Source organism: Vipera berus, assembly GCF_964194415.1.
Source record: "Vipera berus genome assembly, chromosome: 6".
NCBI classification, from domain to species: domain Eukaryota; kingdom Metazoa; phylum Chordata; class Lepidosauria; order Squamata; family Viperidae; genus Vipera; species Vipera berus.
The window spans coordinates 37,537,599-37,564,187 of NC_138208.1; the positions used below are offsets into that span (position 1 = coordinate 37,537,599).

The following is a 26,589-nucleotide window of genomic DNA, read 5'->3' on the forward strand; positions in this document are numbered from 1 at the left end:
TTCTTGACTGCAAAAATATTACCTTGTATTCTAAAGAGCAATAAAGGCCGAGAATTTTTAGAAGAAAAGGAAAACATTAGATTATAATGCAAGGACTTCAGTGTCTTGCAAGCCTTTGCTGATGAATTGCAATGTTTATGTAGTGTGACAAGAAGAGGCAATTATTACTGTATATCATTGGGTAATAATTATATAAACTGTATCTAATTTAATTACTTTTTGTTCTAGTTTTAGTTCTTTTTACAATTCTATCCCTCATTACCCAATGCACTCCCATGTTATAAACAATCAAAAAGTAAAGGGCACTTTTAGATTCTCTGGGTGAACTTTTACGAAAAAATCTTGTCTGGACATCTTGTTATACAGTACACTGTAGATGATTAATCTCTGAAGAGGTAAATTCAGGGGGCTTGTAATAAGCAAGAAGCAGAGACCTGGTAAAAATAAGATTTGAAACAACAGTGTTCTGGGTTAGGAATCCAAAAATATCTTAACTTTACAAACATTCTAAGATGTTTGCTAAACTAAGGATTATACAGTTTTTTAAAAATACTGTATTAATATATCTTAATAGCACTGTTTGTTTATTTGAAGCAACCTATGCTATTTACTGTTCTCAGGGAGTCCAGGAATTTTTTTTTGACATAACCAATCTCAGAAATAGAAAAATGAAACAAAGACATTATTTAGTGTATTAAACAACCAAATATATTAAACCAGTACCCAACTATATTTTCAGTTCTCAATTCCTAGGAAGAAGGAATGGAAAGATATGCTGAAAATTAAGTTTCAACATCTTTTAGTCTAAAAAAAGTAAATTATTCTTACCCAAATTTTTCAGAAGGCATAGAGGAAGAATTATTAAAAAGGTCACAGCTACGACCAGAACTCGCCCATCCACATACCAGGCTCTGTAAAACGTTTTTGAAAACAGAAGAATAAGATAACATGTATTCTGGATACTCTCATTTATTTAAAGTAGCTAAATTTAAAATCAGGGATGGAAATCAGCAAAATTTGGCATAATTTTAATCCTCACCCCAACCCCCATGTGTAGGATTTCAATTCATATCTGTAATAAGAGCTATCTAGTTTTTCTACTTCACGCTACTATTTGAGATAGGGAGAAAAGGGGTCCTGAAAGAGAAGATTAAAAGTGTCAGAGACAGAAAGTATCCCAACCCACTCTGATCTCTAGACCCTCCCACTGCTTGCTTCAGCCAGATCCTTCCAAATAATTACCTGCAACGAAACTTGTAATTTCTCTGGATATGATGCTCATAAAGTGGCTCAATTATCTCCAAATGTTCTGGCCAAGAATCCAATGATTACCATAATTGTCCATGCCAATAAGATACTTCATTGCATTTAACTCCAAACTCTTTGGTTTTTGTTTACAGTGGGCATTTTCCCCCACACTTTCTTCTGAATTGGCCTTCTGGATATCTTGGAACTATATTTTTCAGGACTCACAAATATGCTGGGAATTCTGGGAGGTTATAGTTTCAAACAATTCCAGAGATTCCATATTGGGAAAGACGGAAATGATCACTTTTTTACTTTTTCCCATTTTTGAAATAATTCCATTAGAAAATAGGAAAGTAGCACCATATATTTCCTCCTGACATTGACCACTTTCTATAAATCCTTCATCCTATCACAAAAATAATCAAGTGAGAGAAAAAAAACATAAATTCAACTTACACAAATGTATCATCTTCTCCCATAAGGAACTTTATGGCAGCTGGCAGCTCATTTTTAACTATAAAGAGGTAGCTCAACATAGCTGGAGGAAAGCATGGTAAAAAGAAAGCAAGAAATTGTGCCTTAAGCATACAGTGATGTACACTATATAATTTACAAAGCAAGTCAAAAGAGAATATTTGGCAAAATTCAGGTAATTATAACACAGGTTGTAAGCCAAATGGGATATGTGCTTTTTTTCTTACATGTGTAGAACTTGCAAAAATAATAAAAAAATAAAAAAAATAAAATAAATAAATAAAATAAAATAAAATAAAATAAAATAAAATAAAAGGGTAGAAAGGAAAAATCAAATGAAAACAAATATTTTGTTTTAGTATAATCCCCATAGTACATCCAGTTAATTACCTGCAGTAAAAGATATAATATTAAAGCCATTTCAAACTACAATTTAATATTGTAGTTTCACCAGTTGTTTTAAAATTGTGATTTTAATCAATAGCTAAAGCAACCTATGGCTTAGTGTACGTGCAAATGTTTCTGCTCCAAATGTAGTTTGCTTTAATTAAAATAAAAAAACATCCTTTTCTCCCTGTGCACTTTCCCACTGATTGTTGGGAATAGTACGTTTTGGTCATATTCACTTCTGCCCTGATCCCATATGCGTTTTTATGTGTATGTGTGAGAAAAGAAATGGTATACATGTGGATGATGGTAAATGGCTATATATGTGAATAGCTATCGCTCATTGGCTCCTTCTGCAGTTCTCCAAACAATTCGAAGCAGCCAATGCAGCTTCCCAGTAGGAAATGTTTAAGCAGACCTCCTGAATGAATTATTTATTTTTCATGCTTCATTAGACTTCATTTACCTCCAGTGTTCTGAAGAGATGTAGATCCAAAAACAATAATCTTTCCTGGAGTGCCAAAAACCTGTTCTCCAAGTTTTTCATAAACCATACAGCCTAGTTAAACCAACATGAAGAGAGATGGCAATTAATCACAACAAGGAACAATATCTTTAATAATATAATGTACATTTGTTGCATACCTGGGTATATCCAGGGCTTTTTTCTCATAGAACGCTCAGAACGGAGTTCCGGCACCTTTTTTGGATGGAACCTTGTAGGGTAGGCAAGGCGGGTTGTATGACATGTGTGAGTTCCGGCACCTTTTTCTTTTACAAAAAAAGCACTGGGTATATCATATTCTATTTTCTTATCTTTTTAACTGACAAATGACATGTAAAGCATTGTTCTCTTCAGTTCTTTGCAAAAAAAAGTCTGAAGCTATTGTCTTCACTTCTGATAACCTTAAAATGTAGAGAACACTTGTGAACCAATAGTGCTGGCCTCTTTCCTTCCAGCTGAACAGTAGGAGAGTGAAAATAATGTTGTTAAATTGCTCTCTTTGTCCAACTCTCTGGTTATGAAATAACAAAATTTCTTTTACCCTTACTCAAAATTAAATAAAATAAATTGCAAGAATATAAACCACAATTTTCATTCAATTAATCTGTGTGCCTCTGGTGGTAGTTTACAAAAAATATTGTGAGGCTGTAGTGATGGGAAACTATATGAAGAAAATTAAAATGTTGAAAAATATAAACCACATTGGCATTGCTGGGCTGTATTTGAATATCCCAATATGTTGTGATGATGAAATGGTAACACTTTGCAAGTAGGCACTTTCCCCCAAAGCTATGACCATGATTGTGGGAAAGTGCCTATTTGCAAAGTGTTACCATTTTATTATCACAGCTTATTGGGTTATTCAATGACTATAATCTTATTAATATTCAATAATCCAGAAGGTTGGATGAAGACAATAATTGCATACTTTTACAGTTCCTGGATTGATGGAGGGGAAAAGAATACATTATTGAACCAAAAGTGCTTTTTCCAAAGACAACTGGACTTTGTTTTTCCTTGAAGATGTTTCGCTTGTCATTCAAGAAGCTTCTTCAGTTCTGACTGAATTGTGGAGGATGGAAGGATTTATATTCCTTGCAGTCATCTTGTTGTTAGCACTCTTTCTGAGAGTCATTGAGTTCTACTGGAGGTTTATCTGTGTCCTCAAGGTCACTTGAATAGTGCAAATGGATGTGGAACTGCTGAAAGGACTGTGTTGAAAATAGGAAATTGGTGAGAGAGGGCTGTTCAGTCTTAATTTAGATGGCCTCTTTGACCCATTTTTCAATCTTTTCTTTTTTTTCTTTCAAACTGAAAGAGGGGATCAAAGAAGCCATCTACCTTAAGATTGAACAGCACTCTCTCAACAGAGGAGCAGGGATAACATACCACCTGGATGACTGAGAATCTCCATAGACATTACCTTGGATATGAGAGAGACACACAGATAAGAGATTACTGGTCTGAACATTGGGAGGAGAGGCAGGGTGAGACAAACATTTCTGCTAATGAAAAGACAATTCTTAAGGTCTGTAGAGCCACATTGATTCTGTGGTTTATAACCAATTGGAGCTGAGTCAAAAATAAATAAACTTAGCTCTCACTTATAAGAGGCAAGCAACTCTGAAACTAATTTTAAACTGCTATTCCCAACTATTGGTATGGAAGTGTCAGTTAAATGGCCTTCACCCTATTGCAAATTTCTTGGAGTTACAGCTATACTTCAGCAACTATCCCAACATCCTAATCAACTACAAATGACAAGAACAGATATAATCATAATCATTCCTTTTGTCATAATCCTTGATGCTATTGACAACAAGAATTAGAAATGTTCCTATTATAGACTTTCATTCATAGAGAATGATGATGATAGAAATGGAGAACAGCTAAGACACCCATCCTCATTCTTTTCCATTACAGTACCTTCAGTACCTATAAACAGCGAGATCTTGAAATGGTATTATATCCTGACCAGATGAAGCATCTCCAACTAAAATATCTTTTTGTTTTTCTATCAGCATAACCAATTATGTGATTGTATTGTATATGTTTTATATGTTTTGTAAAATTATCAACTGAAAATATAAACTCTATCAAATAAAAAAAGGTGAGTTAAATCTAGAGTATTTTAAGTCCACCATATTTTTGACTTTTTGAAAAAAATGGGATGTCATCGAAAAGATGACAAATAGATAATTCAGGCAGCGGTCAGGTCTTTAGAATGTTTATGGTGCTGGCATGCAATCCTTTTAATTATTATACTGAACTCTTTTTGCTGATAAGCAGGAGCTCATATTATTCAGAGGTGTATTAAGTAGAAAATTTGGGAATTGTACCTTTATATTGTATTCAACATAGAGTTGAATGCTAGCATCATGCTGGCTCCATTGTCCCACTAAACAGGACTGAAGTCTGTAAAGGACTGACTTGCAGCAAGATGTTTCCTTTCCTTACTTACAAATCAAGCCATTTTGCACATATCTTTATCATGATGCTATGTAATAGTGTTCAGTACGCACAAGGGAAGAGAAATTGCACTGAATTTACTTCTCACTGACTTGTATGCCTCATTGTAAATCATATATTGTCCTGTTTCCTATAAAACAGGAGTGGGAAACTATGGCCCTTTTATAACTTGTGGACATCAGCTCCCAGAATTCCTGAGTCAGCATGTTATAAAGAGGTCATAGTTTCCCACCTCTGCTATAGAACGTCCCCTCCCTCTCCTTCTCTCTTGTTATTTTAACAAAATGGATTAGATTAATTCATGTTTCCAATGTTCTCAGGGTTACTGTTTCATTTCTCACTCTGTTTTCACGATATACCCCTGCATAACTTGATCTTTGTGTCAACAGTAATTTCAACAATTTGATCAAATTTTTTAAATTTATTTTCCCTTCACTTTTAAAAAATACATTTTCATATACTGGGTTAAATCTCATTATCTTATTAAGATCATATTTGAACTATGGCAGAATATACTTTTTTAGTTTAATAGAGAGTGGCTTTATTTTTTTCTTGGTTTAACAAAGCATATTAATTTCTTTTAGAAATAATAAAGAAAAGCAAAGTAGGATGGAAGATTTAGGATTTTATTTACTATATTCATTATCTCTTTGTTATTCCTTGGTAGTAAAATAATATAAAGTTTTAGGAATTACCTGTTTCCTTTGCACATGCTAACAAGAGATTTATTGAATAAATGGAGAGCAGTGTCACTGAAATCAAAAGCAACCTATAAGAAAAAACAAGAAAAACACTTTTTAACACTATAATATAAAACTTGTGTAAGTGTGGATGTAAAATAATAATACGAATATGACTTTAATTGAAACCATAAGAGAATCCCTTAGGATCCTCCAATTACTTGGAGGATGACAGGTTGGCTGCCTTCTCAATAACACAGTGACAAATGACAAGTAGATCACAACCTACTACTTGATAAGATAGAAAAATGTGGGTTAGACAGCATCACCACCAGATGGATTCATAGCTGGCTGACCGGCCATACTCAGCATGTGGTCCTCAATGGAACTGCATCTACATGGAAGGAAGTATGTAGTGGGGTGCCACAGGGCTCTGTTCTGGGCCCAGTGTTCTTCAACATCTTCATCAATGATTTGGACGAGGGGATAGATGGGGAACTCATCAAATTTGCAGACAACACCAAGCTGGCAGGAATAGCCAATACTCCAGAAGAAAGGCTTAAGATACAGGAGGATCTGGACAGATTTGAACACTGGGTGCTATCTAACAAAATGAAATTCAATGATGAAAAAAGTAAGGTTCTACATTTAGGCAGGAAAAACCAAATGCACAGGTATAGTATAGGTGGTACCTTGCTCAATAGTAGTAACTGTGAGAGGGATCTCAGAGTCCTAGTGGACAATCACTTAAATATATGCCAGCAGTGTGCTGCAGCTGCCAAAAAAGCCAACACAGTGCTAGGCTGCATTAACAGAGGGATAGAATCAAGATCACATGAAGTATTAATACCACTTTACAATGCTTTGGTAAGGCCACACTTGGAATACTGCATCCAGTTTTGGTCACCACGATGTAAAATGATGTTGAGACTCTAGAAAGAGTACAGAGAAGAGCAACAAAGATGATTAGGGAACTGGAGGTTAAAACATATAAGGAACAGTTCCTGGAATTGGGTATTTGTAGTTTAATGAAGAGAATGGCGAGGGGTGACATGATAGCAATGTTCCAATATCTCAGGGGCTGCCACAAAGAAGAGGGAGTCAAGTTATTCTCCAAAGCACCCAAAGGCAGGACAAGAAGCAATGGATGAAAACTAGTCAAGGAGAGAAGCAACCTAGAACTAAGGAGAAACTTCCTGACAGTTAGAACAATTAACCAGTGGAACAATGTGCCTCCAGAAGTGGTGAATGCTCCAACACTGGAAGTTTTTAAGAAGAGCCTAGACAGCCATTTGTCTGAAATGGTATAGGGTTTCCTGCCTGAGCAGGGGGTTGGACTAGATGACCCCCCAAGGTCCCTTCCAACTTGATGATGATGATGATGATGATGATGATTAAAAATAATCGCTCAATGAAATTTTTCATTTGGCCCTAAGGGATTTTGGACCAAGCTTTTTGAGGACACTGGAACTCACACTCTTCTGAGTGTAGTGACTTAAAATTTAGCTATTAGTACTTATCAAGTATTTTGTTTTGCTAATTCTAGATATTTGGCTTAAATTCTTTACACTGAAATAGTCAGAAAATCAATCTGTCAACATCCAACTTGAATATCCAAATAAAAATCCAGGATCAATTCAACTCTGAAAAACTTACCGTTTATTGAATACATACACGTAATCCCCAGGTTACGAGCGTTCCCTTAGTGAACATTCAAAGTTACACAATAAGTGCCCCCTAGTGTTTATGAAAAAGTCCTGAAATTACGAATGTTGCCACACCATGGCAGTCATTTGTCCTTACGAATGATCGCAGTGCAACTGCAACATTCACCCTGGCTATCTCCTCCCTCCCCCCCAGCCCCGGGTCTCCCAGGGCACTAGGCCTTAGATATTCACCTTGCGAAGATCAAGATCCTTCGCTTTCTTGGCTGCTCCAGGCCTTCAGTGTGTTTGCAGAGAATGGAGGCCTAAAGTAATACAAGATCATGCGAGATCAGTGGCACAAGATCTCAAAATACTGATCTCGTGTGATCTCACAGTACTTTAGACCTCTGTTCTCTGCAACAGAGAATGGAACTGAAGCTGGGGGGAGGCTTCTGCATGCCTCCAGAGGACTGATCTGGGCATCGGAGGTCTTTCCCAGGCCTGCCTAGAAAGGCCAGGGGACGCTTCCGCAGACCTCTGGAGGCTTAATCTGGGTGTCAAGAGGCCTTTTCCAGGCTGCTGCAACCTGAAAAGGAGGCCAAGGGATGCTTCTGTGCACATCTAGAGGCCTGATCTGGGCATCAGAGGCCTTTTCCGGGCCACTGCTGCCCAGAAAGGCGGCTGGGAGATTCTTCCACAGGCCTCCAGAGGTCAATTCCTGGCCTTGGAGACCTCCTCCAGGTTTCCAAGGCCAGAACAGAGGCCTTGGGCAGCAGCCACGTGCTTCCAGAGATCCATTTTGGGCCTTCGAGGCCTCCAGGCCTCCAAGGCCCAGAACAGAGGCCGGGGGAGGCTTTTGCATGCCTCCGGAGGTCCATTCTGGGCCTCCGAGGTCTCTTCTGGGCCTCAGAGGCCCAGATCGAAGGTGGTGGATGGCAGCCATGTGCTTCCAGAGGTCCGTTATGGGCCCTGGAGGCATCCCTCTGACCTTGCCAGAAGCAGAGAAAGAAACAGAGCTGGAGAGGAGATAGATCTTCACAAGTGACCTGGCACAGCAGGATTGGATGGGGGAGCAATTGTGGGGACCCCAGGGGAGGGAGCATGAGGTATATTGGGGGGGCTGAAGCAGATGGCATGTTCCATCACTAAGCCCCCCCATGGCCTTCCCCACCATAAGATACCTTGTGTTCACTTAATGAGCCATGCATTTACCCGCACATTAAATTACATGGGCATGGGTGAAAGCTGGGAGTGATTCACATTCAAAATACGAGATTCACTCTTACGAATCCTCGAGTTGCGAATAGAATGGGCAGGCTCCATTAAGTTCATAACTGAAGGACTACTGATAATGTGGTCATGGCGAGGTAAAATTAACTCTGAATTTCTAAAGCATCAGTTCACAGTATTAAGCAATGACTTTCTCAGCTCAACCCTCAACTTCCACATACACCATGTAAACAAATTCTCTTGTTATGGGAACTATCAGCATTCTTCTTCACACCTGTTGATACAACCTTGAAAAATTTCCAGACTCTCACAAGCTGTTCTGACCCAGCCTTCGCGAGTGCTACTCAATAGCTTACTCGTGAGGAAAAACAATTAACAAGGCATGAGTAAGGCAGGAACTCATGGGAAAACCCCCTTTTTATTTTAACAAGGTGTTTAAGGAATAAACTCCAGATAACCAGTCCTTAGATGTTGAAACAAACAGTAGCAGTCTTTGCTCCCACTTGACTGAGATAAGAACAAAGTCTCTGAGTTCCCAGAAGGAAGGCTCAATTAGCTATTAACCCAAACACAAAGAAAGCTGACAAACCTGGCAAAGAATTGGCAAAGAATCCTGGCAAAAGAAACAAGAACAAGATACCGTAGCATGAATGTTTGCCTGCAGGAACTGGCACCTCCCACACCTTTCCTCTTTATAGTCCAACCAGGGCATGGCTTCTTAGAGGCCACCCTACTGCCCTTCGTTGTCCTGCTTGCCTCTCCTCTCTGCGCATACATGCATCTGGGACAGGCCCCAGCTGTTCCTCCTCTTCGCTCAGTTCAGTCTCCCAACACAGCTGTCTCTGCCTGAGCGTGAGTAGATGGGTCTGGCTCCGCATCTGGCTCTGAGTCTTCTTGCTCCTCATAGCCTTCCACAGACTCCGATGTGAAACCAGGCACCCCTTCCCCCTCATTTGATTCATCTGACTTGGCTGCCAGATCTGCTGGCAGTTGAGGAATCACAACACAAGCCTCCGTGAAACTGCAGAAATTTCATTTCTCCAAATTAACCCATTCATAGTCACTACCTTCCCCCTTACCCTAATGAAAAGTTGAAATGGAGAGGCACATGGAGGTGATTTTTCAATTGGCCTCACTTTCGATCCTTGTTCTGGCTTCAGTAAGCTACAATGAAACACTGGGTGTATCCTTCTAAAATCTCTTGGCAATTGTAATTTTACAGTAACTGGGTTGATGACTCCTATGATACCAAGTTTCCCTGAAAATAAGGTCGACCCCAAAGATAAGCCCTAGACTGATCTTCTGGGGTGGGCCTAATATAAGCTCTATCCCAAAAATAAGCCTGGAGAGTGGGCATGGACAGTAGAAGCAGCAGTAAGCACGCGGGGGCTGACAGTGTCCAGCAGCAGCTGCAGCCCACGGGTCCCTTGGTGCAGCGCAGGTAAGTCTGAGCACAGAGACAGAACTGGGGGGAGACAGGTGATCCAGATGTGCTGTGCACTTTTCATCCAGAGGGAGACTGGATCCTTCATCTGCATGTGAATGGGGCGCTTAGAAACCAAGCAATTTGCTCCATCTAAGTGCCCTGTTTGCAAGCAGACGAAGCTTCCAGACTCCCTCTGGATGAAAAGTGTTTGGACACTTATGGGGTGCTTGGGGCAGCTCCACCTCCTCCTCAACTGCCTTGCCTCGTGGCGACAGCACGGTGCAGCAGGCCATATGGCCTCTTGCCCCGAGTGGCCGCAGAAGTGGTTCAGCAGCCATGCAGTCTCCTGCTGGATGGGGCTGTTGGTGCCACCGCCGCAAGGCAAAGCAGGTGTCGGGGAAAAAATAAGACATACATTTAGGACCTTGTTTCTTACAGGTTATTTTGAGGTTTAAATATTTTGTGCACACCTACTTTACCACCTACTTTAAATACCTTCTGAGTACTTTGTTTCTTGTCTGCCTGGATTTTTTTTTACCTTTTTGTGTCTGTTCTAGAGCTTTGTGTACCCCTGGCCATGAGCTTTTTATGTTATCCATCCACTCAGTTAAGGTTGTGGATGGTGTGATGTCTTGAGGGATCTCAGGCACAGCCACATATTCTATCCCAGAGGTCACTTGGAAAGGTGTAAATCCAGTGCTGCTGTATACCATATTATTGTATGCCACTTCAGCAAACAGCAACAAATCAGCCCAATTATTTTGTGGATAATTTACACAACATCTTATATATTGTTCTATCACTGCATTAGCTCTTTCAGCTGCACCATTAGTACTGATGAAAACTGGAACCGAGTCCTTGTGATAATCATATTGATTTAATGAACTCTCTCCAAAATTTTACTGTGAACTGCACCCCTCTGTCTGAGATGATCCTATTTGGGACTCCATGCAGTCTGTAAATATGTTGCACAAACATTTTCCTAACTTCTTAGCTGAGGGAAGCTTTGGACAAGCTGCAAAGTTTGCTTGTTTTGAAAATAAATCAATTACTGCCCATATTATGAAATCCATAGCTATTTCTTCCCAGGGTCTTTTGAGGTTGGCCACTGATTGTTAACAAACCTGGAGTTTTCTCAGGCAATTTCTTCATTGAAGCACAAATTGAGCAAATAGCCACGTATTCTTTTATATCTTTTTTCACTTTTGTCCACCAAAACTGTCTTTTCACAAGATGAAGGGTTTTTACAAACCCAAAGTAGCCAGCTGATTTTGCATCATGTGCATGGCTTAATATTAAGGTTTCACTATAAGATCATTTTTCTGGTCCTGAAACCAATTATCTAGTTCCAAAGCCTCCTTAAATTTCTACCTCAGGGGATTTAATGCTAACCTGGGTGCCATTCCCCTGCATGGAACCCCAAGCTGGTGCGGCAAGTTGATTGGAAGGGATTATAGAGTTCGCCACTTCTTCCTTGGTACTTTTGTATTAGGGCATGCATGAAAGGGCATCAGCCAAAAAATTTTTCCCTCCTGGTATGTAACTAAAATTAAATCAGTTAAAATATTGAGCCCACCTGACTTGTTTAGGAGATAATTTCCTTGGGGACTTTAAAGCCTCTAGATTCTTATGATCTGTCCACCCATCAAAGGGGATTTTATTACCGTCTAAGAATTGCCTCCATGTTAGGAGAGCCAATGGACAGCGAAAGCTTCTTTTTTCCATATAGCCCACCTTCTCTCAGTATCTGAAAGTTTTTTAGAAGTATATTCTCATTTTTTTGTATCAATACTGCCCCATTGCAACATCACTAACATTTGCTTGAATTACGAATGGTCTTTCTGGATTTGGGTGTTTTAACAATGGTTCTACTGCAAAAAGCCATTTAAGAGTTCCAAAGGCTGCTTGACAGTCAAGCGTCCAACCTAAGGGCTGACTGGGTTTGGCTGTAGTCCCTTTTCTGGTTTTTAACAAACTTGTTATGGGCAACGCAATCAGCACAAAATTGGGATTTGTCTGTAAAAATTTGCAAATCCCAGTAAATTTTGCAACTGCCTTCAGGTCCGGGGAGCTTCCCACTCCATAAAAATAAGGCCTTTACTTTCCCTGGATCCATTTCTTTGCCCCTTGCAGCCCTAGATCGGTGAGGCAGAGGCCTTTTCCAAGCAGCAGCAGGGTGATCCATGTGGGGGACAGAAACTGTTGCAGCAGCAGGACAATCCATATGGCCCCTTTTACCTCGTCTGGGGCCCGGGGAGAAGTTACCTGCCAAGCATTCCTGCCCGCCTGCCCACGATCTTCTTCCTGTCCCTGTCCGAGATTTTCATTGCGAGCATTTCTGTTGAGGATTTGGGGGGGGGGCTGTTTGGTCTTTATTCCCCTCCTATCTGCTGGGTGGTTGCAGCATGTTTTGGTATAATCTTGACAGTTTCTTAGTTCTCTTTCCTCCTTAATATTAACTCGCCGCTTCCATCTATAAGGGAATTATAATCCCCTCCCTTCGCTCCCGGAGGTGTTCTTGCTTTGGGGATCTTTCTCAAGGATTCAATTAGTAGATAGAAGAAAGAAGATCAGTACTCTCACCAATTCCAAGCATGCTGTTCACCGATGTTCAGGTTCATGCTCTGGGACTTCAGCTGCAAGTAGCTTGGGCTCTAGCAAGCCAGGCAGGGCTGAGGAGCCAGCCAGCCAGCCAGTGAGAGCAGGGGATCTGGCCCCTTTTACCTCGTGCAGGGGCCGGGGAGAAGTTGCCTGACAAGCCTTGTGTGCGTGTCAGCGGCAGCCCGGGCAGGCTCTGATAAGCCAGGCAGCCAGTGAGAGCAGGGGATCTGGCCCCTTTTACCTCATCTGGGGGCCGGGGAGAAGTTGCCTGCCAAGCATTCCTGTCCGCTTGCCCACGCTTCCTGTCCCTGTCTGAGGCTTTCGTTGTGAGCATTTCTGTTGAGGATTGGGGGGGGGGCTGTTTGGTCTTTATTCCCCTCCTATCTGCTGGGTGGTTGCAGCATGTTTTGGTCTCTTCTGTCGTGCTTTGAGGTTACCCATGAAGCACGTTTGTTTCTCCTGTCGGGTTCGGAGGGCTTCCCCTGGATCAAATGAAGTGACCGCCATCACTTTGTGATCAACAGGTCGCCCCTCCTTCATGGTCATCTCTTCAGGGCAACTTTGGACCCATCTAGGGTCTCCCTGGCAGGACAAAACTAGCCGTGGGGAGCAGAGGTCCACTCTCGTGCGGCCATGCGCTATGGGCGCAAAACCAGAAGTCAGTCTGTTTTTGAATAAATGTTGATTGTTCTACATCAATGTTGTGGTTGCCCTGTGGGTTGGGGTCAGGTTTAGGCATTGTGGGTCAGGGTTAGGCATTGTGGGTTGGGGTTAGGGTTAGGCATTGTGGTTGCCACACAATGGGGATTCTGGACCACTTCCATTTCTACCATATTGTATACCACTTCACACTATCAGAGAAGAGGAGAGGAGAACTCAAGCAACGAATCCATTCAGGGGTTGTTTCCATTCTTTTTTATATAAATATTTTATTAATTTTCTATTTCTACAAACAAGTGCTTAATAAACAACATGTTAAATGGGTCCATTAGTAATTCCATGATATATATAAGCTTCTTCAAACTAAATCTGATATTACACCATCCAATATCTCCTCTCTTCTTCCGGTAATAAACATTTTTCCACATTAAGCAAATACAATTCTTATTGTTATTAATAGATATACAGTTGAATATCAGCATTTATTACAGTTTTCTAATAGTATCAATGATATCAGTTTAAATGGGATCATTTCCATTCTGAACCCCTCCCCCATGACTGTCCCAGCTGGTTGGAGCAGCTGCATCACACAAACCTTTGCACCACAGGACTTGGATGTCTGTCCAATGAGTCTTTGGCACCCAAAACTCATGTTGCCTTCCTTCTCCCCAAGGGCAGCAGCAGCAGGAATTCAGTAGGCAGGAACATCTCTCCCTCCATCAGGGAGACCCTGGACAGGGACCCACCCCCACATCCAGCCTGCTCTCTTACTGCTCTGCATAAGCAGGGACTGGTCCAGGTGAGGCGCTGTGTGGGATAACTTGCCAAATGTTCCAGGTTATTGTCTGTGTGGCCAATCCGTATGCCAACGAGTGGGCCTCTGCCTTCCATCAGGTGGCATTGGCTAGGCCTGGGCATCAGGTGGAGTGGGCAGTGGCCTCAGGTGCTGGACTGCAAGTGATGGGCTTTTGGCTGTGTGTGGCAGGCAGGGAATGTGGCACCTGGGGTGCCTCTTTTTGGACTTCCCAAGAAGATCCTGCATTCAGCCCGCCAAAAAGCCTCGGGTCTTATTGTACTGCTGGAGTCTAAAGGAAGCAAGTGGCCATAAAAGTGGGGTGGTGGTATGACAGGTGTCAGGGCATGGAAGGCCTGGCTGTGGTGGTCCTGAGGTAAGCAAGTGCGGGGGGCAGCTCCCCTGCACCTGCCTCACAAGTGGCACTGGTATGATCTGCCATGTGGCATCCTGCCCTGAACAGCTGAAGAAGTGGGCCAGTGGCCATGCAGGCTCCTGCTGGACAGGGGTGTTGGTGCCACTGCCATGAGGTGAGGCAGGTGTTGCCAGGGGGGGGGATAAGACCTAATACTTTTGTAGGAAAGAAAAATATAAGGCCTAGTCTTATTTTCGGGGAAACACAATAGTCACATCACTCTGGGTAAGTGAAGTCAAGCTCTTAAAATCATTATTTAACATAGTACACAGTCAATTACAATTCAAATTTTTACTGTTAGCATAAGCAGTCTTATAAGGTAATACTTTGTCCTTAATGCATTAAATTATGATGAATGTGCATAACTCCTATTGTCAGACCTGCCCCAATCTGATCCTTTTTGAAAGAAAAACATTTGACTCCATTTGATTAAAGCAAAGGGTTCTTTTACTAAGAGTGTTGGTTGCAGTAAATTCAAGCCAGCTCTGAAATCATTGCACTCGCTGGATTCAAAATAAGGTGTAGGTTTGCCCCCAGTCTATCCCTACCCCGTGACCATCTGCTTCCAGCCAACCGGAGTTCACCAAGATGTTTTGAGAACTCTGAGATGTTTGGGGGTAATCTGCATATTTTTCAGGGTGCCTGGCTGTGGGTTGCTGGTACAAACAAGATCCAGCTGCTCTGGTCCTTCTCATCCCCTCCCGATTCCCGATCATGTACATACAAATCTTTCCCCCTTTCATCCTTTCCTTTCTTCTTTTGATGGCAGGATACCTGTGAGGCCCCAACTTAGCCAGGCAGAGCTGACATCTATAATGATCTCCACTCTATTTACTACTAATATTTTAAATAAAGAAATAAATGTTTCTGTTCAGTTTTGTAAGTCACTTTGAAGAATTATAATTCCTGTAAGATTTTTCTTTATAAACCCTTTTCTATTTTTCTAAGAGAACCACTGTGGTTACACAGTGGTTAGAATGTAGAATTACAGGTTATCTCTGTCCATTACCAGGAGTTCAATCTTGATCAGCTCGAAGTTGACTCAGCCTGCCATCCTTCTGAGATCAATAAGATGAGGAACCAGACTGTTGGGGACAATATGCTGATTCTGTAAACCATTTAGAGAGTGCTGTAAAGCAGAGGCCCCCAACCCTGAATTATAATAATGAAGATAGATTTGTGCAAATTTTCAGCATTAGTGTACTGAAGAGTGAAAAGTAACTCCTTGCTATATTTTTGAAAAATGCTACATGTTTACAGAATAAATGTCATGTTCTGCAAGAGGTACAAAGGTGTTGCTTCTGTCCTGTGAGGTGTTAAAGAGCTCAGTGGCACCTTGAGAAGTATTTGCGAATAGATCATTAACAGTTTGCAAGAATTTATACAAATTTTATAGCCGAGACCCCTAATTTTACCCCAAAAAACTGGAAAAAGTTATTGACTCGAGTATAAGCCGAGGCTGGGAAATGCAGCAGCTGGAGGCTGGATCCCCCGAAAGACGTCTCTGCTGAGATGAGAGAACGGGGTGGCAAGCCGCCGAGAGAATGGGGCGGTGGAGTGCTCCGCCGAGAGAATGGGGCGGCTTGCTGTTCTCTCGGTGCAGCACGGCAGAGGCTGGATCTCGCAAAAGAAGTCTCTGCCGAGAGAATGGGCGGCAAGCCTCTACCACCCCATTCTCTCAGCGGAGCGCTCCACTGCCCCATTCTCTCGGCAGCTTGCCACCCCGTTCTCTTATCTCAGCAGAGACGTCTTTCGGGGGATCCAGCCTCCACCACCCCATTCTCTCGGCAGAGCGCTCCACCACCCCATTCTCTCGGCAGCTTGCCACCCCGTTCTCTCATCTCAGCAGAGACGTCTTTCGGGAGATCCAGCCTCTGCTGTGCTGCACCGAGAAAACAGCAAGCCGCCCCATTCTCTCGGCAGAACACTCCACCGCCCCATTCTCTCGGCGGCTTGCCACCCCATTCTCTCATCTCGGTGGAGACTTCTTTCGGGGGATCCAGCCTCTGTCGCCCCCTTTTCTCAGCTGGGCTCTGCCGAGACGAGAGAATGGGGCAGCAAGCCGCTGAGAGAATGGGGCAGTGGAGCGCTCCACCGAGAGAATGGGGTGGCTTGCTGTTGGCGCGGTGCGGCGTGGCAGAGGCTGGATCCCCCGAAAGAAGTCTCTGCCGAGAGAATGGGTGGCAAGCCTCCACCATCCCATTCTCTTGGCGGAGCGCTCCACCGCCCCATTCTCTCGTTTCAGCGGAGACTTCTTTCGGGGGATGCAGCCTCTGCTGCCCCCTTCTCTCAGCTGCCTGGGCAGCTGAGAGAAGGGGGCGGCAGAGGCTGCATCCCCCGAAAGAAGTCTCCGCCGAGAAAATGGGCGGCAAGCCTCCACCGCCCCATTCTCCCAGTGGAGCGCTCCACCGCCGCATTCTCTCGGCGGCTTGCCGCCCCATTCTCTCATCTCAGCAGAGCCCAGCTGAGAGAAGGGGGCGGCAGAGGCTGGATCCCCCGAAAGAAGTCTCCGCCGAAAGAATGGGCAGCAAGCCTCCACTGCCCCATACTTGGCGGAGCGCTCCACCGCCTCATTCTCTCGTCTCAGCGGAGACTTCTTTCAGGGGATCCAGCCTCTGTCACCCCCTTCTCTCAGCTGGGCAGCTGAGAGAAAGGGGCGGCAGAGGCTGGATCCCCTGAAAGAAGTCTTCGCCAAGAAAATGGGCGGCAAGCTTCCACCGCCTCATACTTCGCAGAGCGCTCCAACGCCTCATTCTCTCGTCTCAGCGGAGACTTCTTTCGGGGGATCCAGCCTCTGTCACCCCCTTCTCTCAGCTGGGCAGCTGAGAGAAAGGGGCGGCAGATGCTGGATCCCCCGAAAGAAGTCTTCGCCGAGAAAATGGGCGACAAGCTTCCACCGCCCCATACTTCGCGGAGCGCTCCAACGCCTCATTCTCTCGTCTCAGCGGAGACTTTTTTCGGGGGATCCAGCCTCTGTCACCCCCTTCTCTCAGCTGGGCAGCTGAGAGAAAGGGGCGGCAGAGGCTGGATCCCCCGAAAGAAGTCTTCGCCGAGAAAATGGGCGGCAAGCTTCCACCGCCCCATACGTCGCGGAGCGCTCCAACGCCTCATTCTCTCGTCTCAGCGGAGACTTCTTTCAGGGGATCCAGCCTCTGTCACCCCCTTCTCTCAGCTGGGCAGCTGAGAGAAAGGGGCGGCAGAGGCTGGATCCCCCGAAAGAAGTCTTCGCCGAGAAAATGGGCGGCAAGTTTCCACCGCCCCATACTTCGCGGAGCGCTCCAACGCCTCATTCTCTCGTCTCAGCGGAGCCTTCTTTCGGGGGATCCAGCCTCTGTCACCCCCTTCTCTCAGCTGGGCAGCTGAGAGAAAGGGGCGGCAGAGGCTGGATCCCCCGAAAGAAGTCTTCGCCGAGAAAATGGGTGGCAAGCTTCCACTGCCCCATTCTCTCAGCGGAGGCTTGCAGAGGTGGCGGCTGAGCTGCGCACGCAGCTCTCCAAACCGCCACCGCCCGTTTGGAGAGCTGCTGCCTTCGTCCATGTTTGACGAAAGCAGCAGCTCTCCAAACTGGGGGGTGGAAATTCTTTTTTTTTTGTTCACTGGAGTATAAGCCGAAGTGGATTTTTCAGCCCAAAAAGTGGGCTGAAAAATTCGGCTTATACTCAAGTATATACGGTTATTGCATTCATACGACAAGGTGAAAAGAACTACCAATATTTTAGCTAGCTATTATAGCTGCGTGTTGTATGGATATCAGTAGATTATAATAAATATCTCCGTGTAGTATGCATGCATAACTATTGAGTTGCACAACTCATAATGCTACTAAAATGTATAAGAGGAAGTTAGTAAGTTGGCAACATTTGACTATTTTGTTTAAAACGGGACAAATTTAGCACTGGAAGTTGTACCCTGTGCACTACGCAGAGTCCTTGTGTGCTGTATCCTGTGCACCTAATACAATGCAAGGGCTCCATATTCTATCATCATTAATTAAGACCCACCCTAGCTTTGATATAAAAAGTGCAAAAGTGATTTTAAAGCATTTAATTCCTGACTATAGGGTGGATTGGTTCTCACTGTTGGTAAATCTTGTTTTATTCCATCTCCTCTCTTTTCCAGAGAGCAGGTTGGATGCTGATTTTTATCTTTCCTTTTCCATAGGCTAGCTGAGAGACAGCTCAGTGGGTGTGATGTGAGAAAACTCCCAATACAAAAAAATGTTGTAGGTAGATGGAATACTGAGAAGAATGAATTTGGGGTTGTTGTTGTTTTTACTTATTTAGATGAAATATTCACAGTACTGAAATGTCTTGCAACTCTGGTTTATAACACTAAAAATATGTTATATTTATAACACTATGAGTCATTTGAATCTTTCAGTTCTATAGTTTACAGCACATTTTGGTACATTTGTCAATGATTATGTAGGCTAAACTGACAAGAGGTGCTAGTAAGAGTTCGTGCAAACTCTTTATTTATAGAACTCCAGGAATAAATAGGCGAGGTACAAGACAACAAAGAAGTCTTCCCTCATTTTTCTAATTTCACCTTTTCCCTTGCTTCAATCCCCTCTTTTTTCCCCTCATTCAAGTACTGTCAGAGAAGTCAATGGAATGAGAAAATATGAATTCACATATAAAAGGCTCTTTTTTCCATTTCTGTTCTCTTTTCTAATCCTCCATTCTCCCTGAAACCCATTTTTATAATAGACAAGGGGAAGGGAGGAAGGTTAGAAGACAGATAAGAATAAAGTAGGGTAGAAATTGGCTTCTGTAGATAGATACTACGTACCTACTTCTCCAAAAAATTGGCCATCGAAGTAAACTTTGGACTTGCAGCACAACACAAGCATTTTAAAACCCAAAGAAAACTATAATTTCCTTATCAGAGAAGACATCTTTGATTTTTTTTTTAATCTCATTTATATCCCGCCCTTCTCTGAAGACTCAGGGTGGCTTACAATCTAAGAAGCACATATCAATGTGCTTAGCAATAGCCTTCATTCTATGTATATGCCTGCTTATTAGGGCTTTTGCCCCCCTCCCCAAGTGGCATTTTTACAAAGTCAGCTTATTGCCCCCAACAATCTGGGTCCTCATTTTACCTACCTCGGAAGGTTGGAAGTCTGAGTCAACCTTGAGCCTGGTGGGACTCAAACCTGCACTAATTGTAGGCAGCTGGTGTTACTTAAGGAGGCATTAGGCCACTGCTCCACCAAGGCTTTGTTAACTATATTTGTTAACTATATTCAACTACAAAAGAATTACTACTTATTCAGAATTCCTCTCTTCTCTACATTCATCTTTAAATAACTAGATAAATCTGTGGTTCATTTTTATTATGTTATAAATGTTATATCAGCTCTCCCCACCCAGTTTTGTTGTTTTCTCATTTCTATTCAATATGGATGTGTAAACTATAATTCTGGAGGGCACTAAGTGGAGGAAGGTGTGCAAGAAGTTTCTATTCAGTTACTTTAAAAGCTGTGGACTGGACTGCAAATCATGATTTTGATACACATTCAGTATCTATGTAACCAAACTTGTCTCAGAAATAGAGCTTTAGTTAAATTGACAGCAACCAATGAACCAAAACATATACAGAGAATTTGCAATTATTTCATTCTAATAAAATATCCTGTTATACTTTCTTTATATGCTCAGTTCCTACTAAGTAAGTCATTACTAAAAGCGGGCAGAACTTGTTGGGCCAGTTTTCTTGTTTCTTTTCTCTACTGTACCTGACACTGCAGAAATACAAAACAGTCTTTTCAGTAGAAAAGTTTAACACATGCAAATTTAGTAATATTGAATCCATCAGACATATGTTAATGTTAATTTATAAAGGTAAAAGGTAAAGGTTCCCCCGCACATGCGTGCTAGTCGTTTCCGACTCTAGGGGCCGGTGCTCATCTCCGTTTCAAAGCCGAAGAGCCAGCGCTTGTCCGAGGACGTCTCCGTGGTCATGTGGCCAGCATGACTAGACGCCAGAGGCGCACGGAACGCTGTTACCTTCCCACCGCAGTGGTCCCTATTTTTCTACTTGCATTTTTACGTGCTTTCAAACTGCTAGGTTGGCAGAAGCTGGGACGAGTAACAGGCGCTCACTCTGTTACGCGGCACTCGGTATTCGACCCGCCAAACTGCCGACCTTCTGATCGACAAGCTCGGCGTCCTAAAAAAAGTTTGTAATAATCTTTGCTGAAATCTTTTATAGATTACTTTGATGATTAGCTTTTAGTTATTTGATTTAAATTACAATACTATTGTGAAAGTTGTTAAATGTTTGAATGTTTTTATCAGCAAACCTGCAGTCAAATAGGAAAGCACAGATAAAATATCCATTGAACTCTGTAAACTGCAGGAGGAGCAGATAAAAGTGCTCCATATCTACAAGTATAGAACAAGACTCTGTAATCTACAGATTGTAAAAGATTAATGCCTGTATTATATTGAGGAAAGATTTGCAAATTGCCAGACTACTCAATAAATTCCTTGACCAAGTTTTGGCTAGGACACACAGATATATGGAGAAGCGGGTTTCAGAAAAGCCAGAGGGATTAGACAACTACATGATATATAATGAAGAGAACAAGAAAATACAAGGTGGTTTACCTTGACTATACTCAAGATCTTTGAATGTGTAGGTCTTGTCAAAATATAAACATATTAAGGCTAATTGGCAGAACACTGGATTATTCTTCTGAGGAATCTTTCCAATGAACAAGAGACTATTGTAAGATTGAATGTGGAGAAACAAAGTAGTTCAGAATAAAAAAGGAATGAGCCACGAATGCACATACTCTCCATTTCAGTTTAATTTGGATAATAAATATATGATGAAAATGTCAGAGGTAAGATTTAAAGAGATGACAGCTAGAACAGCAGAAGGTCAAGAATTAGCCATTTGAGATGTGGAGAAAACAGTATGTTACCTGTATGTAAAAAAGTCTAGATACAGCAAGTAGCAGTATCTAGTTGACTTCAGTTGATTTGGAAAAAAAAGTTAAGTTGCGGTAGGTGATTTAGAATTTGCATGAAAGGCCACTAAGAAATTGCAAAGCTTGAAATGAGACTGTAAAATAAATACTTAAAAACCCCATTATGGAATAAGAAAATGGCAATTAACTGCAGTAGTACTGTTGCCAATAAAACAATACAGACTCATCCATATAGTCCCCAGGAGTTTATGTAAAAGAAGATTATAAAAGTGTGCTATAAAAGTAAAGAGAAAAAAATGAGAAATATAAGTTAATACTTAGTAAATCACCTTAACATTAAAATCAAAAAGTTACTGTCAACCTACAAGCATAGTGAACTTACAATTGAAGAAGTGAAGATGGCTAATAGATTTGTTTTCTTGGGCTCAAGAATATACAAAGATGCACAATATGGTGGAGAAATAAAGATGAAATAAATCCTACAGAAAAGAGCATTGAAAAACTTAAGTAGACATAATAAACTAATGAAGGGTAAGGACATTTCAATGACAATTAAATTAAGAATAGTTTAAAAGCAGTGTTATTTCCAGTGATAGCACAAGGCTGGAAAGCCAAGAAGAATTGAGCATCAGATCTAAGCTACAAAAAAGCAGATCATCACTAGATTGTAGAAAAAATGATACAGAAAAGTCTCTGGTGCTATTCAGTGGTGATGTGGATTTTTGCAGAACTGGTAGCCTCAAGAAGTGCAAAAGAAAGAAGTGCATTTTTGAACAATTGATTTCAGGACAGTTGACAAGGACCACAAGAAAGAATAAATTAACCAATCCAAGATCAAACAAATTAATCAATCCTGGATCACATAAGGATTGACTGTTCCTTTTGATCAGCAAAAGAAAATCACACACTTTGAAAGTGTGATGCAAATGAATGATGAATTAGGGGGAAATGATTTGAGGGAATTGGGCAAAAGGACAAAAATAAAACAGACAGGATCAAAGAGATTACTGGAATGTCTGAAAAAACTGAGTTACTTAAAATAGGTTAGAATGACGTTTGCTATAGTGATCAGAAGAAGTGAAATGGAACTCAAAGACATCTAATTAATTAAATAAGGTGACTGATCCTGTCATACTTGAATATTTAACTGCATTTGTTTGTTTTGAAACTCAGCTGATTAGTAAACATTACACTGAATCTAAAACAATACCAAATAATAACAGCATGTGTTAAGGCTGTCCCTCTTCCGTTTTAATACTTTCTTAATATTCTTTTTTTAAGAGGAATAAATGCCTGCTTAAATGAACCTATGCAATATAAGTTCACAAATGTCTAAGAAGTACATTGTGGCAGGTCAAGATCACTTATTCCTTGGTAATTGCTATGAGATGCATTAGATTGGAAAAATATTTAAAAAGTGAATGACCTTCAGTGTAGTCCTTGGTTTAAAAACACAAGTGGGCCTGGAATTTTGGTCATAACTTGTTATGGTTTTAAGTTAAATTAGCACAGGACTGAACCTGATTTTATAAGAATTTTTTTCAATACTAATAAAATGAGTCACTAAGCAAATCACTTGATCATAAAAGTGAATCAGCTTTCTCCAATGGCATTTTTGCTGTTTTTGCCAGAAACTGGCAAAAACCCCCGCAAATTGTAATCATGTGACCCTGAGACACTGCAATTGGTTGTAAATGTGAGCCAGTTGCCAAATGCCCAAATTAAGATCATGTGACTGAAGAGAGGAATTTTTGCAATGGTCAGAAGTGCTTTACAGGGTGTAAATCGATCATTTTATAGGTTGTAACTTTGGACCATTGTTAAATGAATGGTCATAAGTCAAGGACTAGCTCTATAAAGCTTAGCATCTGACCAAAACAATTGGCTTGGAATCAGGTTACACATTTTATAGACATTATAACAGGTATCTCCAGCAACACATGCTTCTAGAAAGTCCTGTTAGGGCAGAACACTTTCTCAATTGACATGTAGACCAACAATTTCTCATCCCTTGAGGTTAAATAATGAAGAAGGAATTTGCTTGAGGATCTTCATTTTGAGTTTATCTACGAAATTAGTTGGATGAAGGGAAGGAATCTGCCTCCCCCAAGACCGTGGGATAAAACCTGTTGTGATTCATGAATAATCTAGCTCAGATAGTACAGTGGGTGTCTATATGGAATGACATCAAGGTTTGCTTTTATTTTGGTTGAACACAAATGAAGCTTTGTCTGACTTTCTTCAAGATAGCTTTTCTCAGAGTTCTTATCTGTGTATTACATAACCCTACTCATTGTTCCTTTGTTGACATTTTTTTGAAACATAATCCTTTCCCTTAAACTTAAATACCCATCTGAGCTTTTTTCTGTTGTTGTGTATATAATGAATCCAAACTATTAATTTAAACACCCTTTTATACCAATTTGTTTGGGGGGGGGAGAGTTGAAATCCAATAACAAATACCATTTGCTGTTATCACTCTGAACTACCTTGATTAAGTGCAGGAGAGCCAGTGGTAACAAAATGTTTAGCATTTTTTTAAAGCTGTGATAATTCATATTAGCAACTACATTTGCTAGTATTTTTATTTTCTAGTAATAAGTGGCAAGAAACCCAGAACCCAGACCTGACAAATGTCATACAAAGATAGCATGGCATTTCATATTATCTTTGCTCTTAAAAAAACAATATTTTTTTAACCTTATTGGTGATTAGGCACCACCTTCATTGTATTGTTTAAGAAAAAAATGTGATATTGTCCTTCCCATGCTGACACAATCCTTTCAGCAGTGTTGATTAAGACTTCAGGAAGCACTGGTCCTATACATTCATGGAACCCAGCTGGGAAAGCTTATTCAACATTTAAAAAAAGAAAACTGTTAGCAAGTTATTTGATTAGAAAAAAGTCCCCCCAAAGCACATAACTCATTGTTTAGAATACTTTGCATGAGATTATGTCTTAAGAATTAAACTTAAAATTTCTTTAGAAGTTAAATAAGCAGCAATGTTTGACCATCTGACTATTAAAAAGTTCCTACATACGTGTGAATTTCATGCTAAATGCTACTCATTCTGTTTTAAACAGGAACGGAGTTTAAACATACATTTCAAATTAAGAATGAATTTATCTGTCCATCCTGGTTTCATCCACTTTTTCAACTTACCCACCTTAAATTCATTTCATCCCAGCTTCAATTCAGGTTGTATTTTTTAAAAAGATATTTACATGCAAATTCATAACATTCACTAAGTGATTTACTAATGTATTTTTGCAAAAACATTTCAAATATAAAATGTGTTTATTTTTTATGTGTGCATATTTATGTCTAGTATTTTTACTTAATGAGCAGTGTGTTGGCTCAGTGGTTTGTCAGCTGGAAACCCAGGTTTGAGGCCAAGTATGGGGGTGAGCTCCTGTTCTCACTCCAGCTCCTGCTAACCTAGCAGTTAGAAAGCATGCAAATGCAACTAGATAAACAGGTACCAGGTTGGGAAAGTAAGAGCACTCCAATGATGTCATGCTGGCCACATAAGAGTACTGACTCAATTACCTTGAAACAGAGATGGCACCAACCCCTATAGTTGGTAATGATTAGCGGAGTAAAATCCACAGGGACTCCTTTATTTTTACTTAATAATTCTGCATATCTGTTTTTATGAATTACACTGCAAAACCTAAGAAACTACTAGTGAATACACCTGTGTATTTTGTTTATGCACTGGTTAGGAAAACACAGATCAGGTAAACCTCTGCATTAAAGTATGAAAAATAGAATTTTGTCTGTGTCTTCACCTGAATATTTATAAGGATTGAATGAAAAATGATGCTCCCAAAGTTGTAAATCACTGACAGGTAGCAGTACTGATGTGCTAGAAGCTCTTATGTGTTCCTTAGCCTCTGTTCTTTCTCAACTGGCAGGAAGTTGCTATAAGAAAAGGCTCTGTTCTGTTGCTATTGTTTGTGAAGTGAAAGCCTGCAGTAAGAGCACTTTAAGCAATGTGATGATTAAATTTGATTGCCAAAGGATCCTTCCAATTGAAATTCAACATCAAATTCAAGTTGTTTATGGTGACGCTGAAATGAGTATTCTACATTGCTAGTCCCAAAAAATGTAAAGGTGATATACTCAAAAGAATTGATTTTTTTTTTCAAACTAGTGGAAAGGACTGTTAGGACCTCACTGAAGAAACAAAATGTGGAATTCTTTCATGATGGTTTTAAAAGTTGTCCAACTTTGGCAGAAGTATGTGCAAATAGAGTTGACTGCTGGGAGACATAAATACTAACAACAAAATAATTCATTTTAAGGATAATTTTCTTACTTCATCTATTAAAACATCCCTATTTAAACTAAAATTATGGAAGTGGTGTTATTTTTCATTCAACCCTCATATGTTTCAAACTGCCAAAGAGATTTGGCATATGAATTACTTACATAAAGAGTACAATTCCTGTGTTGGCCAAAGCAAAGGCAAGACCCAATATTCCACTGCCCATGATAGCATTACTAAGGTTGAAGACAGACATTCCCAAAGATGTTGTGCCTGGACTCTGTAAAAAGAAAGAATAAGGGATATAAAGGAAGAAAGCAACTTAATTTCAAAGCTTGGCAACTGTATTCTATTCAATGTTCATTTTGAGAAGTCATTTTGTCATTACATTAGTCACTTGTATGTTGAGTCTAACATTCAGTTATTTGCCCAGTGGAGTTCAGTAATATAACAAAACTTACAGATAAGTCAGTATTTTTAAATGTAATCCCTAGTAATATATACAGTATCTATTTAGTACCTATCAGCTGGGTCCTATTGTATCCTGTTAAATTTCATTATCACCTCAATCTTTATGTCAATTAAGGTTCACCTAAATTGTTTTAAAGCCAAATTCATGCATTTCTTTATTTTTACACAACACATCTCAAAGCTTCATGGTTAGGAAGATGTCTTTTACAAGCAGGATCATAATAATTGACTCTAAGAGGATTGGTAGAAGTCAATATGGTAAAAGTGTTAGAGGTGGACTACTAAAAGTAGAATGACGTGGCTTTACTTTTCTGCTCATCCATGTCCTGCCATCTAGACTTGTTAAGAGTGAAACATGGTCAGTTGTACCAA

General features: G+C 40.9%; 1 protein-coding gene across 3 annotated transcripts in view; it reads right to left on the bottom strand.

The window, feature by feature from the left end:
- SLC38A1 (solute carrier family 38 member 1) overlaps positions 1-26,589 on the bottom strand; it is a 540,785-nt gene that overhangs the window by 436,728 nt on the left and 77,468 nt on the right. For all 3 annotated transcript variants that reach the window (XR_014026881.1, XM_081330947.1, XM_081330948.1), the window contains 5 exons: positions 25,911-26,026; positions 5,779-5,852; positions 2,576-2,668; positions 1,705-1,786; positions 829-911 (listed from right to left, as the gene is read on the bottom strand). Coding sequence is in view for 2 of the 3 variants with exons in the window: in XM_081330947.1 (XP_081187073.1) it covers positions 829-911; positions 1,705-1,786; positions 2,576-2,668; positions 5,779-5,852; positions 25,911-26,026 (448 nt within the window). In the remaining variant the exon portion in view is untranslated. The remainder of the gene's footprint in view (positions 1-828; positions 912-1,704; positions 1,787-2,575; positions 2,669-5,778; positions 5,853-25,910; positions 26,027-26,589) is intronic.